The sequence below is a fragment of the Phocoena phocoena genome, chromosome 5 (assembly GCF_963924675.1).
Source record: "Phocoena phocoena chromosome 5, mPhoPho1.1, whole genome shotgun sequence".
Taxonomy (NCBI): Eukaryota; Metazoa; Chordata; class Mammalia; order Artiodactyla; family Phocoenidae; genus Phocoena; species Phocoena phocoena.
The window spans coordinates 58556601-58575445 of NC_089223.1; the positions used below are offsets into that span (position 1 = coordinate 58556601).

General features: G+C 32.4%; 1 protein-coding gene across 19 annotated transcripts in view; it reads right to left on the bottom strand.

Annotated features, from left to right (window-relative positions):
• ADGRL3 (adhesion G protein-coupled receptor L3) overlaps window positions 1-15649 on the bottom strand; it is a 571254-nt gene extending 555605 nt beyond the window's left edge. For 12 of the 19 annotated variants that reach the window (XM_065878047.1, XM_065878033.1, XM_065878042.1 and 9 more), the window contains exon 1: window positions 15436-15649. In XM_065878047.1, the coding sequence (XP_065734119.1) occupies window positions 15436-15508 (73 nt within the window). In that variant the 5' untranslated portion in view covers window positions 15509-15649. The remainder of the gene's footprint in view (window positions 1-15435) is intronic. The other 7 variants (XM_065878030.1, XM_065878031.1, XM_065878027.1 and 4 more) reach the window with 1 other exon arrangement.
• Between the last annotated feature and the right edge of the window lie 3196 nt (window positions 15650-18845).

The following is an 18845-nucleotide window of genomic DNA, read 5'->3' on the forward strand; positions in this document are numbered from 1 at the left end:
CATCCTGAATGTCTCTTTTCTTCTCCAGATTCATAAGGGAAAGGTTTCTTTCAAATTAACTATGAAAAAATACCCCACAATGTTGTAACATTATCTGTACTTGGAAGGTATCCCTCTTATGCTCCACACCCATCTCTACTTGAGACCACATTTTCAAATTTTGTTGTATGTAATTTTAGGATGTCTCAAAGGTAATTTTGGTTCCAGGGCAGGAAGTAACGATGAGGCCAATACACCTTGTTCTTCTTTCTTTCTATCCTTCTTCAAAGAGAGAAAAACTTCATTCTTAACTTCTTTAAAAATTACATATCTGATTCAGATTTCATTTTTTTAAAAGAGGGACACACTAATTTTTTAAAAATGTGAGTTGCTTTAATCATTAATAATATTAAAAGTTCATCATAAGTAATGTAAATTATTGCCATACTTAAATTGTCTACATAATTAATTCATATTCAGATATTTTTACTATTTAAACACTTTGATTCTGCTTTCCTAGTGGGCAAGAATTAAATATAAAAATTAATATTTCACAACCTACTGAAATGATCAAAATATTTCCACTATGTTTAAGTGTAGTCTCCAAACATCAAAGGCCATCAGAGTATCAAAGTTCCTGAATATTGGCTGTGGGTAAATATGAGGCAAGAAGAAAAGGAAAAATAATGAGCATGTAAGAGGTAAAGTATTCATGATGGTGGTACCAGAGTTTTCATATTATCTGTGGAGCTTATAATTGAAATAAATATTAAAATATCAGATTTCAATAATATATGCCATCAGAGATCAAAACTGATTTATAATTAATAAAAATACTAAATAAGCATAGTTTTTAACCAATTTCAACTGCTTCTATTTTCTTGTTCACCTTAGGTGAGTAGCGATGTAATTCAACTGTTCAGCTTCTTCCTCCAAACATCTATTGATCATAATAGTGAGCCTGGAATCTAGACATAGCAATGGGCTGCAGTACTAAGATATTTCTAAGGAGAGAGAAATGCTTACAACAAGACATCATCAGAGTGTTATTTATCAGAGTTACATGTGATTTAACATTCATATTCACGAGTCATTCGTCTTTGTGTTTTGGGGTAATAGTTTACCATATCTTTTTAATAATTAGCTAATTATGAGCCGTACAGGGTTTAACTGTACTGTAATGTATGTACTGTAAATATAGCTATGACCCTAACCTACATATTCAATTCTGCCTTTCACTATTATCTCTTGAATACAAAACTTATTCCCTATATGTACCTGCCAAATCCTTTGTTTAAATTATCCTTCTTAACAGGAAATTCTTTCCCCTACTGCTCAGGCTTTCCAAATGACATTCCTGGTATCATGCTTCCCATAATTATTCTAAACTATTCACTATGTATATAATCAGCACCAAATTTCACACTACTTCCCTTCTATTCTCTACTAAAATCTAAAAGTTTAAATCTACTTTTAAATTAAAATTTAAATTAAAATTTAAATCTTCTAAACATTTAAAATCTTGATTTCCTTTTTATTTCCAAGATTTAAGCAAATACAATACTGCTTTCCTTAAATCAAATTTTACAAACTTTACTTCTTTTGTTTCTAGCTCGTTCTTCTATATGCTGATTTGGTTGGTTTATTTCTAATTTAAATCATAGGTCTACAAAATAAGGCAATTCTCAGTAGGTTATTAAAATGCCTTTGGAAGAAGTCTCCATGAGCTGGTTAAGGAATTTTGACTTGAGTTTCTCTTCTAACAACTATTTGAAATGTCACTGCATCATTAGATTGCATCATAGATCCAAGTATATTTGTTCATCTTAAAATTACTGATCCTACTACTTATGATTCAAGGGATTGTTGTGAGTATTCGCTGAGCTATTGTGTGCAAAAGTGTTCAGCTAACTGCAAAGTGCTACATAAATGCTAGAAATTATATTGAAACACTTATAACAACAAATGATTGATACAGAATATCTAATCCAATTCAGTCCCATATCTATAACTATATCTATCTATTTATGTATAGAGAGAGGGAGGAAGGGGTGGGAGGAAGCAGGAGGGAAAAGAGAGAGAAAGGGAGACAGACTACTGCTTTCATTTCTTTTCTTATAAGTAAAGGTCATTTTCCAAATCTGCTTCCTTTTGCATACCTGAAAGGCTCTACCTTTCTCCCAGCACCTTCATTTTGGCCACATAAATAAATTACTACTCTCCTGATTTCTCCCTAGAAGTGCATGTGAACAGCTGCAAAATTCCTTTCTAGGCTGGGTAGTAATCTCTAACAACCGTCATAAAAGTTCCAATTCAAGCACCTGACTAAGGATGCCACCAAGTAGAAATTACAACATGGAAGTTCTAACACAGAGAAAAATCTGACTTAATTCTGGGTCTTATAAGAAAATGGCTCCGAAGTGATGAATTGTCTACCTATGTATGATGAAGCAACCTTCATAGTATATGCGAATATTATTCAATTTAACTCAACAGACTCCTGCTCTGGGCTGAACTGTTTTATGAAGCGTTGGTATGTCCTGTGCGGGCAAGCAATTTTCCCTTCAGACTGGGTTCCTTGCTCTCCTTCTCTACAACATAGCTGTTTCAGTAAAATAAAATATAATATGGCTAAACTTTCACCAGAAGACTGAACACTCAAGTTATGAAAGCTATGTAAGACATCCTGAGACTAGTGGAAGAAGCAAACACTTGTTATGAATAAAGCTAAAGGGAAACTTAATTCCTAGTGTTAAATAACAAAATAAACATTAAAAGATTATTTTTTTATTTTATTTTTTGCAGTACGCGGGCCTCTCACTGTTGTGGCCTCTCCCGTTGTGGAGCACAGGCTCCGGACGCGCAGGCTCAGCGGCCATGGCTCACGTGCCCAGCCGCTCCGCGGCATGTGGGATCTTCCCGGACCGGGGCACGAACCCGTGCCCCCTGCATCGTCAGGCGGACTCTCAACCACTGCGCCACCAGGGAAGCCCTAAAAGATTATTTTTAATTGTCTTTCATGTATGGCATCTTCCATGTTTTAAACATAGAAGAAAAATTGTGGCTTATTCATTGTAATGGTTGCCTAGATTGCAATATTGTAATGTAAATATCTCAAACATTTCTTAAAATGAGTAAGCAGAGTAAGATTTTTGCTACTGATGTAAATTTGTAAAAAAAAAAAAATCAGTTTCTGACAAAAAGACATTATTTTCATTCAAATTAAATAAAATGCCTATTACATATCTTGTTCCTCAGAAGAGTGATAACTAATAGCTTTTTTTTTCAAACTAAAAACACCTGCCTCTTTGTAAACATAATGCAAACAGATTTCAATTCATGATAACAAAAGAAAAATTCTGGAATTTATTCTTTGGAAAATACGGATTTTCTTTTAACTTCTCTCCCTCTACTCCCCTCTTAAAGGATATTAAAATTTTAATGGTATAGAAAATGTGCTTTCAGAATGTTGTAAATAATTTCTTTAAAAATCTTTCCAACTGTAGTAATGGGGCACTTTTCTTAATCACGTTGCCAATTGTACTCGACATGTGGGAAAAAAAACAGCAAAACCATACATATTTTGACAGAGATCTGTCTCATTAGCGAGTTCTTTCCCCCCATCCTAAGTTAACCATAACTGGCATCTCTGAAGGTAGTTGAGAAAATGAAAACTTTTTATGTACTTTTTTTTGGTAATAAGAGACTTTTACCCCTCCACCCCCTCTTCAATACACATAGTAAATGAAGGCCTAAATGCTGGTTCACAAGAAAGCTGATATGTTAACAGGCTCACAGGTCAAAACGATCGATTATATTATGTTGGTGATATATACACAGAGTGTAAATATTATTGGACACCTACTTTTAAAAATCGGCATAGTGGTTTTTAATCTTTGTGCAGAGCCACAACAACAAGCCTGCCTCTAACAACAGCCTGTAACCCATAAAACATCTGGGCTATCACAGCTCTTCCCACTGGCCTGAGCCATTGTGACTAATATAAAAGGCATCCTTTTAAGCAAATATGTAGTGTTCCTTGGAGGGAGCATCATACCAGCCTGTTGCTTTGAATTTTATGTATTATCTGTCTGCATTATTAAATCATGTGCCCTTAAAGTTTGCATGGTTTCACCAACTTCACTATCAAAAGGAATTTTTTTAAAAAGGATCATTGCTAAACAGTCACCACGATGTTGATTTGTAACAAGCGCTACAGAAAAGAATAGTCGTAATCTAATTCAGGTAGTGTCTATGATCACTACTCTCCTAGTATCTCTAACAGCCTGGAGAGAAGTAAAGTGTGAAAGCTGTTTTTTTCTTTTATAAATATAGAGGGTTTTTTTTCCTCTACATGGTCTAATCATATCTGGATCTTTTTTCCTCATGTCATCTGTTATTTCTTAATGCAACAACAATATTAATCGGTTTTGAAGTCACCTGAGTCCAAGAAAAAAATGAATCGTAAAATGCTATTTTAATTTTGCATATTATTTTATCTTTGTATTTAATAAGCAATGATTTCTCTAATTTAGCTCAATGTATTTATCCCCTTTAACTTCACATTAAACTAATAATATCAAAATAAGGGTACATCTGTCACTCGTTATTCAATTCCTTCAAACCTGGGAAGAATAGTGAAGACAGGAAATTTGATTGGGCTTATAGTCTAATTAAAAGCAACAGGCTTAACTATGAATAGCTTTTCAACACTCTAACTTTTTTATTTTTTGCTGATCTAAGCTTAAGATGTTCATTAGTAACTCATTAAAGACTTAGTTACAGTCCAGTGGGTAAGTCCTGAATATAATGATGGAATGTGTGTACAAATGTGTAGGCTCATAATTAGAGAAACTGTCACATTTGGGGATTAAGAATATACAATGCAGTCTTTGAAAACCACTATGGAAAGTAAGTGACCCAAGATGGTGTTGTATTTTAAATTTTGCTTACTATCCAGGTCATTTGGTTTTGAGTTCTAATTCCTAAAGGTATGTTTTAATGACCACATTTTCACAGGATTAAATGTGTGAGGCTTTGGGCCTTTCTATACATTATTTTACTTAATCCTCCTACTATAACAAGTAGGCCTAATTACCCCTTTAATAAATAAACTGTGATTCAAATTGGTTAAGGTCATGTTTCTTGGAAGTAATAGAATTGGAATTAGACTCTAAGGCTTGAAATCCTTCTACTTCATTCAATAGAACCATGCAAATTAGGATTCTAAAGCAGTTTAGATTGAATAATACTCTAAATTTCAGTTTCTGGGCTTCATTTAAGTATTACTTTCTAAATACTGACATCTTCCTTTATTCAGGGTTCCTTGAAACTGTAGGAGCTGTTCACAGTATTAACATTTATAAATCATTATCTTTATTTAGTTTTCTCCTAATCTTTTCTCCCCAAATAGTACTATTTCAGATATGCCCAATGGGCTGAAATAGTGCAAGTTTACTAGGATCCTTTCCATATAGAACCTCAGGTCCTTTTCCATTTCTCATCTTTTTCTGTTTGTTTGTTTAAAGATGTGATATGAGTGAGTCCAGAGGACACTAATTAAAATATGTAGATTTGGTAGAGAGACACAACAAATTGCCTAAATTTCTTGAGATGAATTAAAAGAGGTATTGAGTTGTTTGTAGAACATATCAGAGAAAACGAGTCTATGGAAATAAAATACTCAATATTTATAATATAACTTGAGCAATGATACAAAAAAATGTAAAAAAGGGGGATTTCCAGAATCTGGAAGGACAAGAATTCATACTAGAACAAAAACAGAAACATTTCTGGCCACTACAATTAAAGCTTAATGTTTTTTACTATTTTCTTAAGGAGGAGTAATTGGAAACTAAATAGTAGAACCCAATGAATTACCTTGCTGTTTTGTGTATAATTCACCACTATACCGTTCACATCTCAGAATAAAGTTTCAATCATTGTCAATTACTAGTTTTTGCCATTATAAAAAGAAAGCAGATTAATGAACTATTTTTAGGAATCAAATATGTAAGCAAAAGAGGAGATGGAGTGGGGCTAGACAAGCGATATATGATTTCAAAGTGAATTTAAAATAGATGAGATTTAAGTGGCTAAATCCAGGCAAAAAGCCTCTTTTACAAAATGCAGTCTAAAGAATTCTTAAATCTAAATGTATTCTAACATTGATATCTTGTGGTATTTTCTAAAAACTATATTTAAGAAAGCTTACAAATCAACAATAAAAATTGAGAAATGATTAAATAATATTTCTTCAAGTAAGTAATACAAATGGCCAATGAGTACATGAAAAGAAGCTCAACATTATTCATTAAAGAAATACAAATCAAGACTGGGAGTTTAGGACTGACATGTACACACTACTATATTTAAAACAGATAAACAAAAAGGACCTACTATATAGCAAAAATTAAAAAAAAATTAATTCAGTTTGTCAAAAAAAAAAGAAAACTACAGTGAGATACTACTTCATCTTTACTAGAATGGCTAAAAGAAAAAGGACAGACAATAACAAGTGCGAGTAAGAATGAGAGAACCCTCATACTGCCGTTTGGAATGTATAAATGTGCAACTACTCTGGAATATAGTTTAGCAGTTCCTCAAAATGCTAAATATAGTTATCATGACTCAGCAATTCCATTCCTAGGTGTATACCCAAGAAGTGAAAACATGTCCACACAAAAACTTGTACATGAGTTTTCATAACAGCAACACACAAATTAGCCAAAAAGTAGGAATAATCTAAATTTCCATCAACTAATAAATATAATGTGGTATATTCATACAATAGATTGTTATTTGGAAACAAAAAAGAATTAACTACTGATACATGCTATGATATAAATAAATTTTAAAATTATTATGTTAAATGAAAGAAGCAAGTTGCAAAAGATAAAAAATTATATGATTCCATTTATACAAAATGTCTACAATAGGCAAACCCATAGAGACATTGGTTAGTGGTTGCCAGGGACTGGGGAGAAGGGAAAACTGGGTATGACTATTAATGGGCACAGAATTTCTTTTTGGAGGACTGATAACATTCTAAAATTGATTCAGTGATGGGTGCACAACTATGCATACACTAAAATTCACTGAACTAAACACTTTAAGTGGGTAAATTTTATGGTATGTGAAATATAAATCAATAGATATTTTTAAATCCCCATTTATACATTAAAAAAGATATTGGTGCATCAGATCTAGTTTTTTTAAAAATCCACATGGCATCTTTTATAAATATTTTCTTCTTCCTTTATCACAAGAGGACTATGCTTTTCTGACTCATTTATAGATGTGGCTATGAGGAAGAGTTTTAATGAATGAAAATGGAAGCAGAAGTAAAGTGCACCATTTCCAAGCATATCCATAAAAACCTTCCATTGGAATCTTCCCAATGCTTGTTCTTCCTTCCTGTAGACAGGAATGGCAATGAGCATCAGAAAGATTTTGGAACCCTTGTTCCAAAATCAGACTGGGCCTCTGAATAACTGTGAGAACAAGAAAAGGGCATCCTCCCAGCCCCTACCACACGCACACGCACACACACACACACACACACACACACACACACACACACACATCCAACCAGAAACACTTACCTGCCTTGGAATGCTTGGTGAACAAGAAAATATTCTCTAGAATCCATTATTCATTTTGGAATCTACTGTGACTACAGCCGAAGTTTATCCTATCTAACACATTGCTCAAGAATGGAAATTAGGGCTTCCCTGGTGGCACAGTGGTTGGGAGTCCGCCCGCCGATGCGACTCCAGGGTACGCGGGCTCGTTCCCCGGTGGTCCGGGAAGATCCCACATGCCGCGGAGCGGCTGGGCCTGTGAGCCATGGCCGCTGAGCCTGCGCGTCCAGAGCCTGTGCTCCGCAACGGGAGAGGCCACAACAGTGAGAGGCCCGCGTACCGCAAAAAAAAATGGAAATTAAAGTAGGTAACTCAAATTTCTTTCTCCAGAAATTTCATAATATATAATTGGAAACACACACACACACACACACACACACACACACACACACACACACACTTGATTGGATCCCTATTTGACTACTTCGTGTCTTAGATATTTGATTTTCTGAGGACTCATTCCTATCAAATTACACCACAAACATACAGAGTGCAGTAATGTTTCAGGGATCTCTTTTACAATTGATCAATTTGCCTAATTTTGAGACTTTATCTTAATTACTGTACTTTCATAATATATATATTTATGTTCAATTTATGTCATCCTATTACTCTTTTCATTTCTTATTAACTTTTGTTTAATATTCTATATATATTTTTTAGAATAATTTTGTTGAATTTCTACATAGAAAAGCTCACATCAGTACTCTGAATGCAGTGTGTGAACATATATATGAATTAACTTGAAAATAACTTACAATTTTGCTATTCCTAGTCTTTTCATCTAAGAACATGGTATATTGCATGTCTTCTTTTATAACTCCCAGTAAGTTTCACATTTTTCTCCTCTTAGGTTCCATGTAGCTCCGGCTATGATACTTCCTAAGTAACTCAGGCATTTCATTGCTGTTTTGATGGAATCATATATGTATGTTTGAATCATACGCCTGAAATCAGTGCTCCCATTAATTCTGGGAAGGTTATTATTTCTTGAATTTTCTGAGTACATCATTACACTCCTACAAATAATAATTATATCTTAATATTTGAATATTTACTCTTCTTATTTATATTTTGCTCATTATTATAGTACCCAAAATTTGTGGAATTGTTTTAAGCAAACTGTCATGATAACAAGCAAGGCTGTATTGATCATTTACTGCCATTCATTTTAGATAGTAGTTATTCATTATCAATTATTAAGTAATTATTAATTAACCTAAAAATGAATCATTCTTTTCTTTTACTTTCCATATCTTGAGATTTTCTTCTAGGGGTACAAAGATGCAGTCAAATTTTATATACAACCGTGTTCCATTTTACTGCTATTTGTAATGGCAATGTATCAGTGACCTTCAATGCTGAGCCCTCAACATATGGTTAAACAATGGTTCGTTCATATGACATGTTATCATAATTTTTTGAAACTTTAATAAGATGCTAGAAATGTCTGAATTTTAAGGTTTAGTCAAAATTTTAAATATAACTTTTATTTCTAGCATTATTCCAATTTTTTAAAAAATGTGCATACACATAACTGCAAAAAAAATCTAACAAGCATTAATATTAATTATACCACTGAGTCATGGGATTATTGGATTTTTTCTTTCTGATCTAAATTTGTATGAGGAGAATTACTTTGACAATAAAGTAAGAGACACTGGTAATGACAAACAAAAAAATACATGAGACTATGTTCTTGTGCTCTAACAGTAAGCTACAACCTTGACTTCTGGACAGTCAAATCACCGCAAACTATAATATGTATAAACAAAATAAACACTGGAAGCTTATCAAATGTCATTGTGAGAATCTATCTTTGTACAAAGATGTCTATCTATTACTTTTGTAAGTACAACTAGCATATTTCTCTTGCAAATCCTTAGCTAGCCTAGCTTATTTGATCAAATCCTTCATATATATTTTTTCTGATAGGAATACAATTTTCTTTATTTAAAGAAACTAATTCTGCCATGATGGTAATATAGGACAAATATAGATTCAAATAAAACAAAAATATAAGTATTAAAATGTAAGTAGTTTATTTTCAATTTATCAATTAAAAACATGAAATAGAGAATGAATTAATCCTATGTTCCAATAGGGCCTTATTCTATACTGTCGAATTAAAACAGATCACAATATAATATAGTGTCTTATTTGCATGACAAATCAATGAGACTCTTTCTTATTGCATTTCAATTTTTTATTTGGTCATTAAGTAATCATTTCCCAATCAGAATGGAGAAATAAATGTATGAAAAATGCACTATGGCTATTTATATTAAATTATAAATATAAGAGAACTATTCTTAACATTGAGAATGAAAGTAAATAGCAATGCAAAGAAGAGGAAAACAGATAATTAGTTATTTATATATTATATATCAAAATACTTTGAAATTCATTCAACATCAAGTGTATGATGACCATCCTAGTGCAGTCACAGTCTACCCCAAAGCCAAGAAATACAAAAAAATATGATCCTAAACCCCCCAAATAGTCACAGTACATAAAATCTGAAAATAAAAAATGTTATTTTATTCTCAAGGTATACCCGTGTTACTCATAGAGTATCACTACAATAAAATTCACATATAACATGTTTTGCAAGTGCAAAGGCAAAATAAAACTATTTTCCAATTGCCAACCTGCATACCGAATGTGTAGGGAAGGCTCCTAAACACATCCTTACAAAGGAAAGCTGTCAGGCATGTATATTTGTAGTAAATATTGTGATATTAGAGACTGCATAGTTAACTTTTGAAATATATATTTTGAATTTCAGTACCGAGTGGCTAATGTAGATGGTGTTGGATGTGTTCACCGTTACCTCATATAACATGATAATGACAAAGATTTTTCTGTATAACATATTTGACCATAAAAACAGTGATATTACTGCAAGTATGACAAATTGCCTAGGCTGGCAAACATTATAAACATTTAAAGGATGATTAATTTCTAAAAATAACAAAGTTAAGCAGAGCTTAGAAGTCAACCTTTTTCACAATTAATAAAACATGACTTCATAAAAAAATTATACGGTAATATGTTGTGTTATAAAATGTAATTTTGTACTTTCTCAAGCTTTACATTTTATTAGAGGTCAAAAAATATTTTAAATTATTATTTTAAACCATTGACACATTAAATATTATAATTGTAAAAATAGTTAATAATAAAATGCAAATTACATAAAAACATATAGTACGAAATATATATGCGTTCGACCATTGTTTTGTCCCTGCTAAGAACTATTTATAATAATTAACTTCTTGGACATAATAAAGAGCAGGTTTGCCTGTAAAGTCCATTAATATATAAATATTCATTCAACTTTAATGACAAAAAAATAGACTTGCAGAAAAAAGTACACATATGGTGGTCACAGAAGAATTTTTTTTAATTCTACTTTTTTCTGCAAAGGTACCATAAAAAGTATTGTTCCCTTTAGCACACAGTAGACTCCAATGATCCTGTTTTATATCTTTTTAATTGTGACAGTTTCTAAACACAGTTTAATTAAGATGAGATGCAGTTAAAATATTTGAGCACCCCAATCACCTTCTCAACTCCCAACCCATTGTGGCTTGTGTGACATCCCTCCCAGGACCAGATGTCCTAGTCCAGGTCCTACACTGAAGCATATTGCTTTACTGCCAATAAGGATGAGTCCCAGGTGCCCATGTTATCACTTGATTTTTGTTCTCTGATTCCCCCTTTTTCTCTTGCTCCCAACAAGATCAATAGAACAAAAAAACTTTTATCTTCATGCAACACTACATTAGTTAACAGCAAAGAACTGGCCACCTGCTTTAGCTGCTTCTCTTTACTTCTGCCAGGTCTCATTGCATTATAGATAAGGATTTTATGGCTGTACAAGAAGGGGGCACAGTCATGGTAAACAGAAAAAGAGAAATACAGAGGTACACAGAGACATAAAATATGGACAGATAAACACAGACCTAGAGACATTTCTTAATTTAAAACTTGTGTGTGTGTGTATATATATATATATATATATATATATATATATATATATATATATATACATATATATACACACACAATGTGGATATACTAATTAATTTTGTTTTCCTATAAAAAACACTGGCCAGACTCTCTAGGATGATGTGGGAGATTATTCAACTAATGTAAACATTATTCAGAATTAATTCTTCAGCTTAGTTTCTAATTTTACCCATGTAGAAATCATGCAAAAAAATGCTTCTCTGACAATTATATATTACCAATTATATACTACTACCACTGACAATTGACAACTAGATACTATATTATTATATACTGACAATTATATACTAAGCCTTTATACATATATATACATATATATATATATCAGTTTGATAAGAATTTTGTTTAGATACTAGTTTTAAAATTTTCTGGCAAAACTTAAATGCTGAGGTCCAAGTAGCAAAAGATTTCAATTATCAGGGTAAGAATAATGATAATTACGCATTTTCCTTATGTAATGCTGAGAGGTTTAGTTCTATTTCAAGGTAGTTAGGGCTAGGAAAATAAAATATAAAGATTTATTGAATGCCAAGCACTATGTTAGAAACTATTCACATATCATTCCATCAATTTCTTAAAATAACCGCACATGGAGTAAGTGTTCATTCTTGCGGATGAGAAGTATGTTTATAAATGTTTCAGTTACTGTAAGCTTGAGGGAAAAATTAAGAATCTTTTGTTCACTACCTTACCTTTAGCCACTAGCACAGTTTTCTGGCTCATAGTCTATGGTAAATGGCATGTGTTAACTAGTTTACCAGGTAACAGTGTCACAGTGCTTGCAAGCAGTGGAGCTGAAATTTTATCTCAGGTCTGTTAGACTTCAAATCCCAGTCTGTCTGTGCCCAGAACACGGAAGAAGCAGGTAATCTACTTTTCTGCCTTATCTGCTCCCAAAGGACCAGGAGAGTTGAGGTGGGATTTTTTTCTGTAGGGAAGAATGGCCTTGATAGTAACTGATTATCTACTGGCATTAAGACCAGAGCTTAAGAAGCTAAGTCCTTTGTTTTAAAACCTCTCTGGGTCTCATGTGCAACTTTAGTCAAGTTCTTTTGCCACTTGGTACCTCAAGGATTTTACTATAAGAAATTAATGATAATGATGATAATAATAAATAACATTAAACCCATGAGAATGTTGTGATAATTAATTGTACCAATACCTCTAAAGTTTATGGCTACAGAATTTATAGTCATCATTATTATTTACTCTGGAGAAAAGGCCAGCAATTCGGGTGATACCCAGAAAAGTTAATTCTCTATGGTCTCAAGGACAAATGAAGCTAGGCATCTCAACAGCAGTAGGCAAAGAGATGCTATAAGGGGATGTTTTGGAAACAAGAGTACTTCTATAACTGAGACATCCACGTTACCTCAGTCCTCTAAGGTTTCGAGCTATATGGTATTCCTTTAAGCCAGGACTGGGACTCTAAGCTATATGGGACTCTAAAAATGCCTATCCTATTAGATTTCATCACTGCTCAAAGGTACACACACTCCTCTGTTTATGAGTATGCTGGATTCCAAAAGCCTGCTCAAGTGAAGCCCTTTATTTACAAGCCCGAAGTGCTATCACAAAGGCAATGGAGAAAGCCTCCTATGGAAGGCAGACAAAACTGATTTGCATTTTCTCTGGTGTAAAGTTTTAAAATACTTACACAAGGTAATAAGAATAAAGTTTATAAGTGGAACGCTTCTATATTGTTTATCCTGATATGGTTCAAAGTCAAGATAATATAAGGTAGTTCACATCCAATGGAAAGAATTACTTTAGTTTTTAGCCAAAATGTTTTATATTTTTTATATACCAGGCTCAATATTCTCTGTGCCCTATTAGGAGTTTTTAAATACTTCTCAGAGTTACTTGGAGAGATTGTCTGTGTGTGTTTGTGTGTGTGTGTATGTGTGTTCAGTACAGGCCTTAACTCAAGACCTATGATCTAAGGCTCAGACATGTTTGGGGCCCACTGAAATACACAGTAGGTGTCAGTTTTTGGAGACCAGAAATTTCACCTCTGAAAAGGGAGTCTTTCTTACAATATCTATTTCTGCTATTTTTAACCTATCTTGCTCTAACAGTGCAATTTTAGACTGACTTTTTAAACTTGACTTGTACATAGAGTTTTTTTGTGTTTTTTTTTCTGAATATCAACATCAAATGAAAAAGCTCTCAGGGTTAGCTAATTCCTAGTTGTTACAACTTACTGGCACAAAAACAAACTGGAGGGGCAGATAGTATGATAAAGGAAATTAATGTGTTCAGTCACAATATCTGTCAGGCACTGTGCTAGATTCTTTACATATACTATTTATTTAATCTTCAAAGTAACCTTATGAGTGAGGTGTTTTTATAACATCTAAAAACCTAATTAGAATCATCTTTAGATATACAGATAATCAGAAAAGCACTTGTTTAAAGCTGTATAATTCTTATACTGTCCCATATCACAAAATGTTATATGTGCCCAAGTATGTGAGTATGTAAGTGCTACATCAATATAAGAATTAAGGAAAAATTTTGAAATATCTGACAAATTTACATTGTTTAAAAGTAGATGGTTGTATAATTTTACTTTCATTTTTTAAAAAAACACTATCATATAGCGATTTGTTAGAAATAAAGGTGTTAAATCAGGGGAACTTTAGGGAAAATGTCAAGAGAGAAGTGATAATATCCAGTTTTTATACTGACAGCAGAATGCAGAATTCATGTTGAAACTTATATATGAGCCAAATTCAGATTCACATCACTGACAAACTACAATAGATCCCTGTAGTCAATTAAAAACCAAAAGTGAGCTGAAGAGGCTAAAAATGCTTTTCAGCTGCTTGCTAAACTATAATATTCTGATACCTTCTAAGCAGTGGCAAATACAGCTGTGTCCCTTTTTCTTTGTTCTAATTACCATTAATGTATGAGATAGTGACTATATTATGCCATTTTCATCTTAGTGCAAAACCAATGATAATTAGTAGAAAACTTTAAATTGTGAAAAAGGAACATATATATAGACTTTAATTTGCCAATTTTTAGAGAGATCCCGTGAATACTGTACTAAGTGGTACAGAATTTGTTTTGCTTATTTACTGAATAATTATGTTTTATAAAATTTGCAAAGGGAGATCATTTCTTAACTATCATACTCATGTTTTAAATACCAAGCTGTCTAAATGAACAAAGAACACAGTCTTTTATGGGTATGTTAGCATGTTTCAAGAAAAATACCTTTCTGCATATGTTGATATCATTTTGATGTTGTTGGTTTTTTCCCTTTTTTTGCATTGAAAGGGATGTGAGAATTTTGCTTTAATGAGAGGTTTAATTTTTATCCTGTTTGTTAAAGATTGAGGAGAGTAGTAAACACTCAGAAACAAATGATTATTTGGTTCAGGAAGGTAGATTTTTGAAGTGTTTTCCTTCAAATGTGCATACTTACTGTATTAAAAGTTATTTTACCTACAAAATAATGTAAATAAAAATAATTCACAATAAATGACATAGTTAATAATTCAGATGATATTCCTTAAGTGTGGTAAAACAAAGAATAAAACATGCATTATTTTTTTTAAACTTTGGTTAGATATACATTTTAAATGGTATTTTAAGAAATCAAACTCGAAATCCTATTTATTGCAGCTTAAGGTACATTACTTACTGCTATTAATATATGGTAGGCAAAAGCTGCAAAATCATAGAGCAAAAATTTAGAAGAAAGGGTCTAGTGTAAACAACTAAGACAACATTAAGCATCACACAAAAATATACTTAAAGGTCTTACCATGAACTATCGGTGCTAAGAGCATCATGAAGACTAGTAGCTGTGATGGCCACATGGTCATGTTCTCAGGCATGAGAGTGCCTCAAGAGTGAGTGTTCCAAACTTGAAACAAAATAAGTGTCTTTCTGATTCTTCTGTAGTCCAAGACCGATGATTAAAAAAAAAAAGCTCAAAAGGAAATATTCTTCAAAACAGAAACACCAATATCCCAAATCTGAATCCTGCAAATAAGAAAAAAAAAGGGTTATCAAATACAGGTTTTCCCATTTGCTTGAAAATTTCCTTCCTGAATAGAACACCTGTATACTGTCTCCCTTCTTCATTTTAATGAATACATGCATCATGTATAAAAATAAGTAAGTAACCTAAGGTACATTATTTATGCATGTATTAGCACAGTGTTTACTTCCCAGCCCCCAAACTGACTGAAACAAATAATTCAGTCTCGCTGGACAAAGCAGTATAAATATTACTATACTCATTTGTATAATAATTAATGATTAGTTTGTATAATTTGTTAATGTGTTTAAACAGATTTGGTACTTAACTCTGTGTAAACATTTTCCGCAAATATAATTTTTACTAATAATAGAAAAGTATAAAAAAAAGAAATCATTCATTACCATTACTGTGTGTTTAAACAAAGTTAAATGCATGAGCCGTACTTTCATTCCAGGCCCTAATAATCATTCAGAAATCATTCCACATATTAACTATATTACTTTTCTAAATATTTTTATAATTAAATTTGTGAAAATTATAGATTTGTGTTAATTAATTATGCTCAACCATAATCAATTCATTCAACAGAAGTTTATTGAGTGTCCGCTGAAATACAAAGCACTGTGCTAGGAACATAGAATAGAATACTGAGTAAAACATGCAACCTATCCTCCAGGATCTTACAACTTAAAATAAGGAATCTGGCTTAAATGTGTTAAGTGCATATGGAAGACATTAAAAATTGTTAGCGTTGTAAAGTTATTTTACTGAACCAAACTGATATAGCTGCTCCCTCTTCAAAGTTTGCACAGACTTATCTTAGGAAGTGAAAATACTAAAGGAACATGACTCAAATTTTGAAGATGTTTATCACAGTGAGCATTTTTAAAACTGATCAAATGCAAACTGGATCTTCCTTTTCTTTCCTTCTTTCCTTCTCTCTCTCTCTTTCTCTTTCTATTTTCTATTCAAGTGAATGGTATATATTTAAAATCATTTCACATTTTGAGTATAAGTTTAAAATATTTCTGGAAAGGAATATTCAAAATAGAGATAGTTTACTGAGGATTGTATTAAGCCTCATTCTACCAAAACACATTCCAGAGTATTTTTGAAGTACTTGCCTTTGTTATAAGGCAAAATTACACAGATTTATCTGAATCTCTGGCACCACTATTCATAGCATGGTAATTAAGAGCACAGATTCTGAAGCAAGATAACCCAATTTCAATTACTAGCTCTACTAGAACTAAGACCTTGGGCAAGTCATTTAAGCCCTCGGTTCCTTGGTTTCCTATCTGCTAATGGTGGGGGAGTAATATTAATTCATATGGTTATATGAACATTAAATAAGCTAAAAATTGTCATTTTAGTTATATACAATACATAAAAATATGTATTGCCCAGAACAGTGTCTAGTATGTAATAAGTGCTATATATCTTAACAGTTATTATACATCTCATTACTTTTCAGTTTTATCCTACTCATACTTTTTAATGTGGTTGTGTAAGAAGCAAGACCATTTGATAAATCAAGCCAAAAATATTTATTGAGTCACTATTGTACAGACAGGCTCGGAGAACGCTAAATCTGGAAATAACAGATATAATAATTTTCTTTCTAAACTCACAGACATTATAGAAAAATGAAGCTCATAATAAACACTCTCATAACATTTTACTTTTACAAACAGAGAAAACATTGACAACAAAAAAATGTGGCTGAGATAAAATAAATTATGTGAAAAGGAATCATGTTTAACATTTTTCTTTTGTTTTCCTTATTCACACTCTGACTTACAAGAAAATATTTAGAACTTTTCCTTAATTACCATAAGTGCCATAAGTGTTTAACTTTTTCTGAAAATAAACTTGAAAGCAGGTGCTAATTTAAAATTGCATTCTTTTACATGCATGTAATAATTAATGGATACTTAAAGGAGGATACTTAAATTGACTGATGCATCAACAAGTAAGCAATTACCCCCTCACACTCAGTTGTCTTTTTTTCCCCTCTATAACTATGGCATCAAGAGATATGTATATACACAGACATATACACACAAACACCTACACACATATACGTAAGATAAATATATACAGTACTGTTTTGCAACTGAAAAAAGATTGAGGGCAGCCATCTAGGCGAGTTATTTATATATTATTTCAAAAATATACACTAAATATCTACCATGGTGGATATTATTGAGATCACAAATAAAGTAGAACAATTTTTCTCACAACTCCCACTGTAATGGAAAAGACGTAGTAAATGAAGTCTCAACATAAAGAGAAGCAGTAACATTTTATAGTTCCTATCATATTCCAAGCAATGTTCTAGATTATTATACAATTATATGATTTAATTCTCCATACAAATCTATCAGGCAGATAATATCGTCTCATGTTGACTGAGAAGTAAAATCAGACAATGTTACTCAGCAAGATTTCATACCAAATGTCTGACTCCAACATCAGTGCTCTTTCCTCTCCCTATGGTAGAATAAACAAGAAGATGTATGAGCATAACCAGGGGTAGTAATTGTGCAAAGGAAGGGGGACAATGTAGCAAGTTTCCAAGGAAGACTTAGGCCTTGCTTAAATGTGTTATCCAATTGCGACAAGTAGAGAAAAAGGGAACAGCATGGATATATGAGGTAGAAGTGGAAGGACAAAGAGAAAGGAGAAAAAGGACATGTTAAAGAAGGAAACCAGCCTAATTATAACATTGTACCTTTTGGAGGAGCCGGAAAATTATTTCCATAGTGAAGTATGAGTATTGCAATTATTAAGTCTAGCTTTAGTGAAAACCAGAATAGTTTATTTCATATGACATAGTATATTTTCACCTTGATGAAGCAATGAGAGTTACTTTATAGAAAGGATAAGAAAGTGTTATCTATTATTTATAATAAGGACTTATTTTAAGATATCACAGCAGGGCATAAAGCCACGTCTACTAAGATTATTTTGCATTTGATTTGAGCATAAGAATTTGTTTTCATGATTACTCTGTAAACAGAGGTGGGGAAAGGAATTTAGATGAATAGAAGATATTACTTGAGGAGGGTAATATGTTTTCACACCCTAGCCTCACCACCCATGGACCTCTCACCCACAGCCCCACAATAATGTGCTAATTTGGGCATATATATAATAAAATTGCAATAGTAAACTATATAAATTTT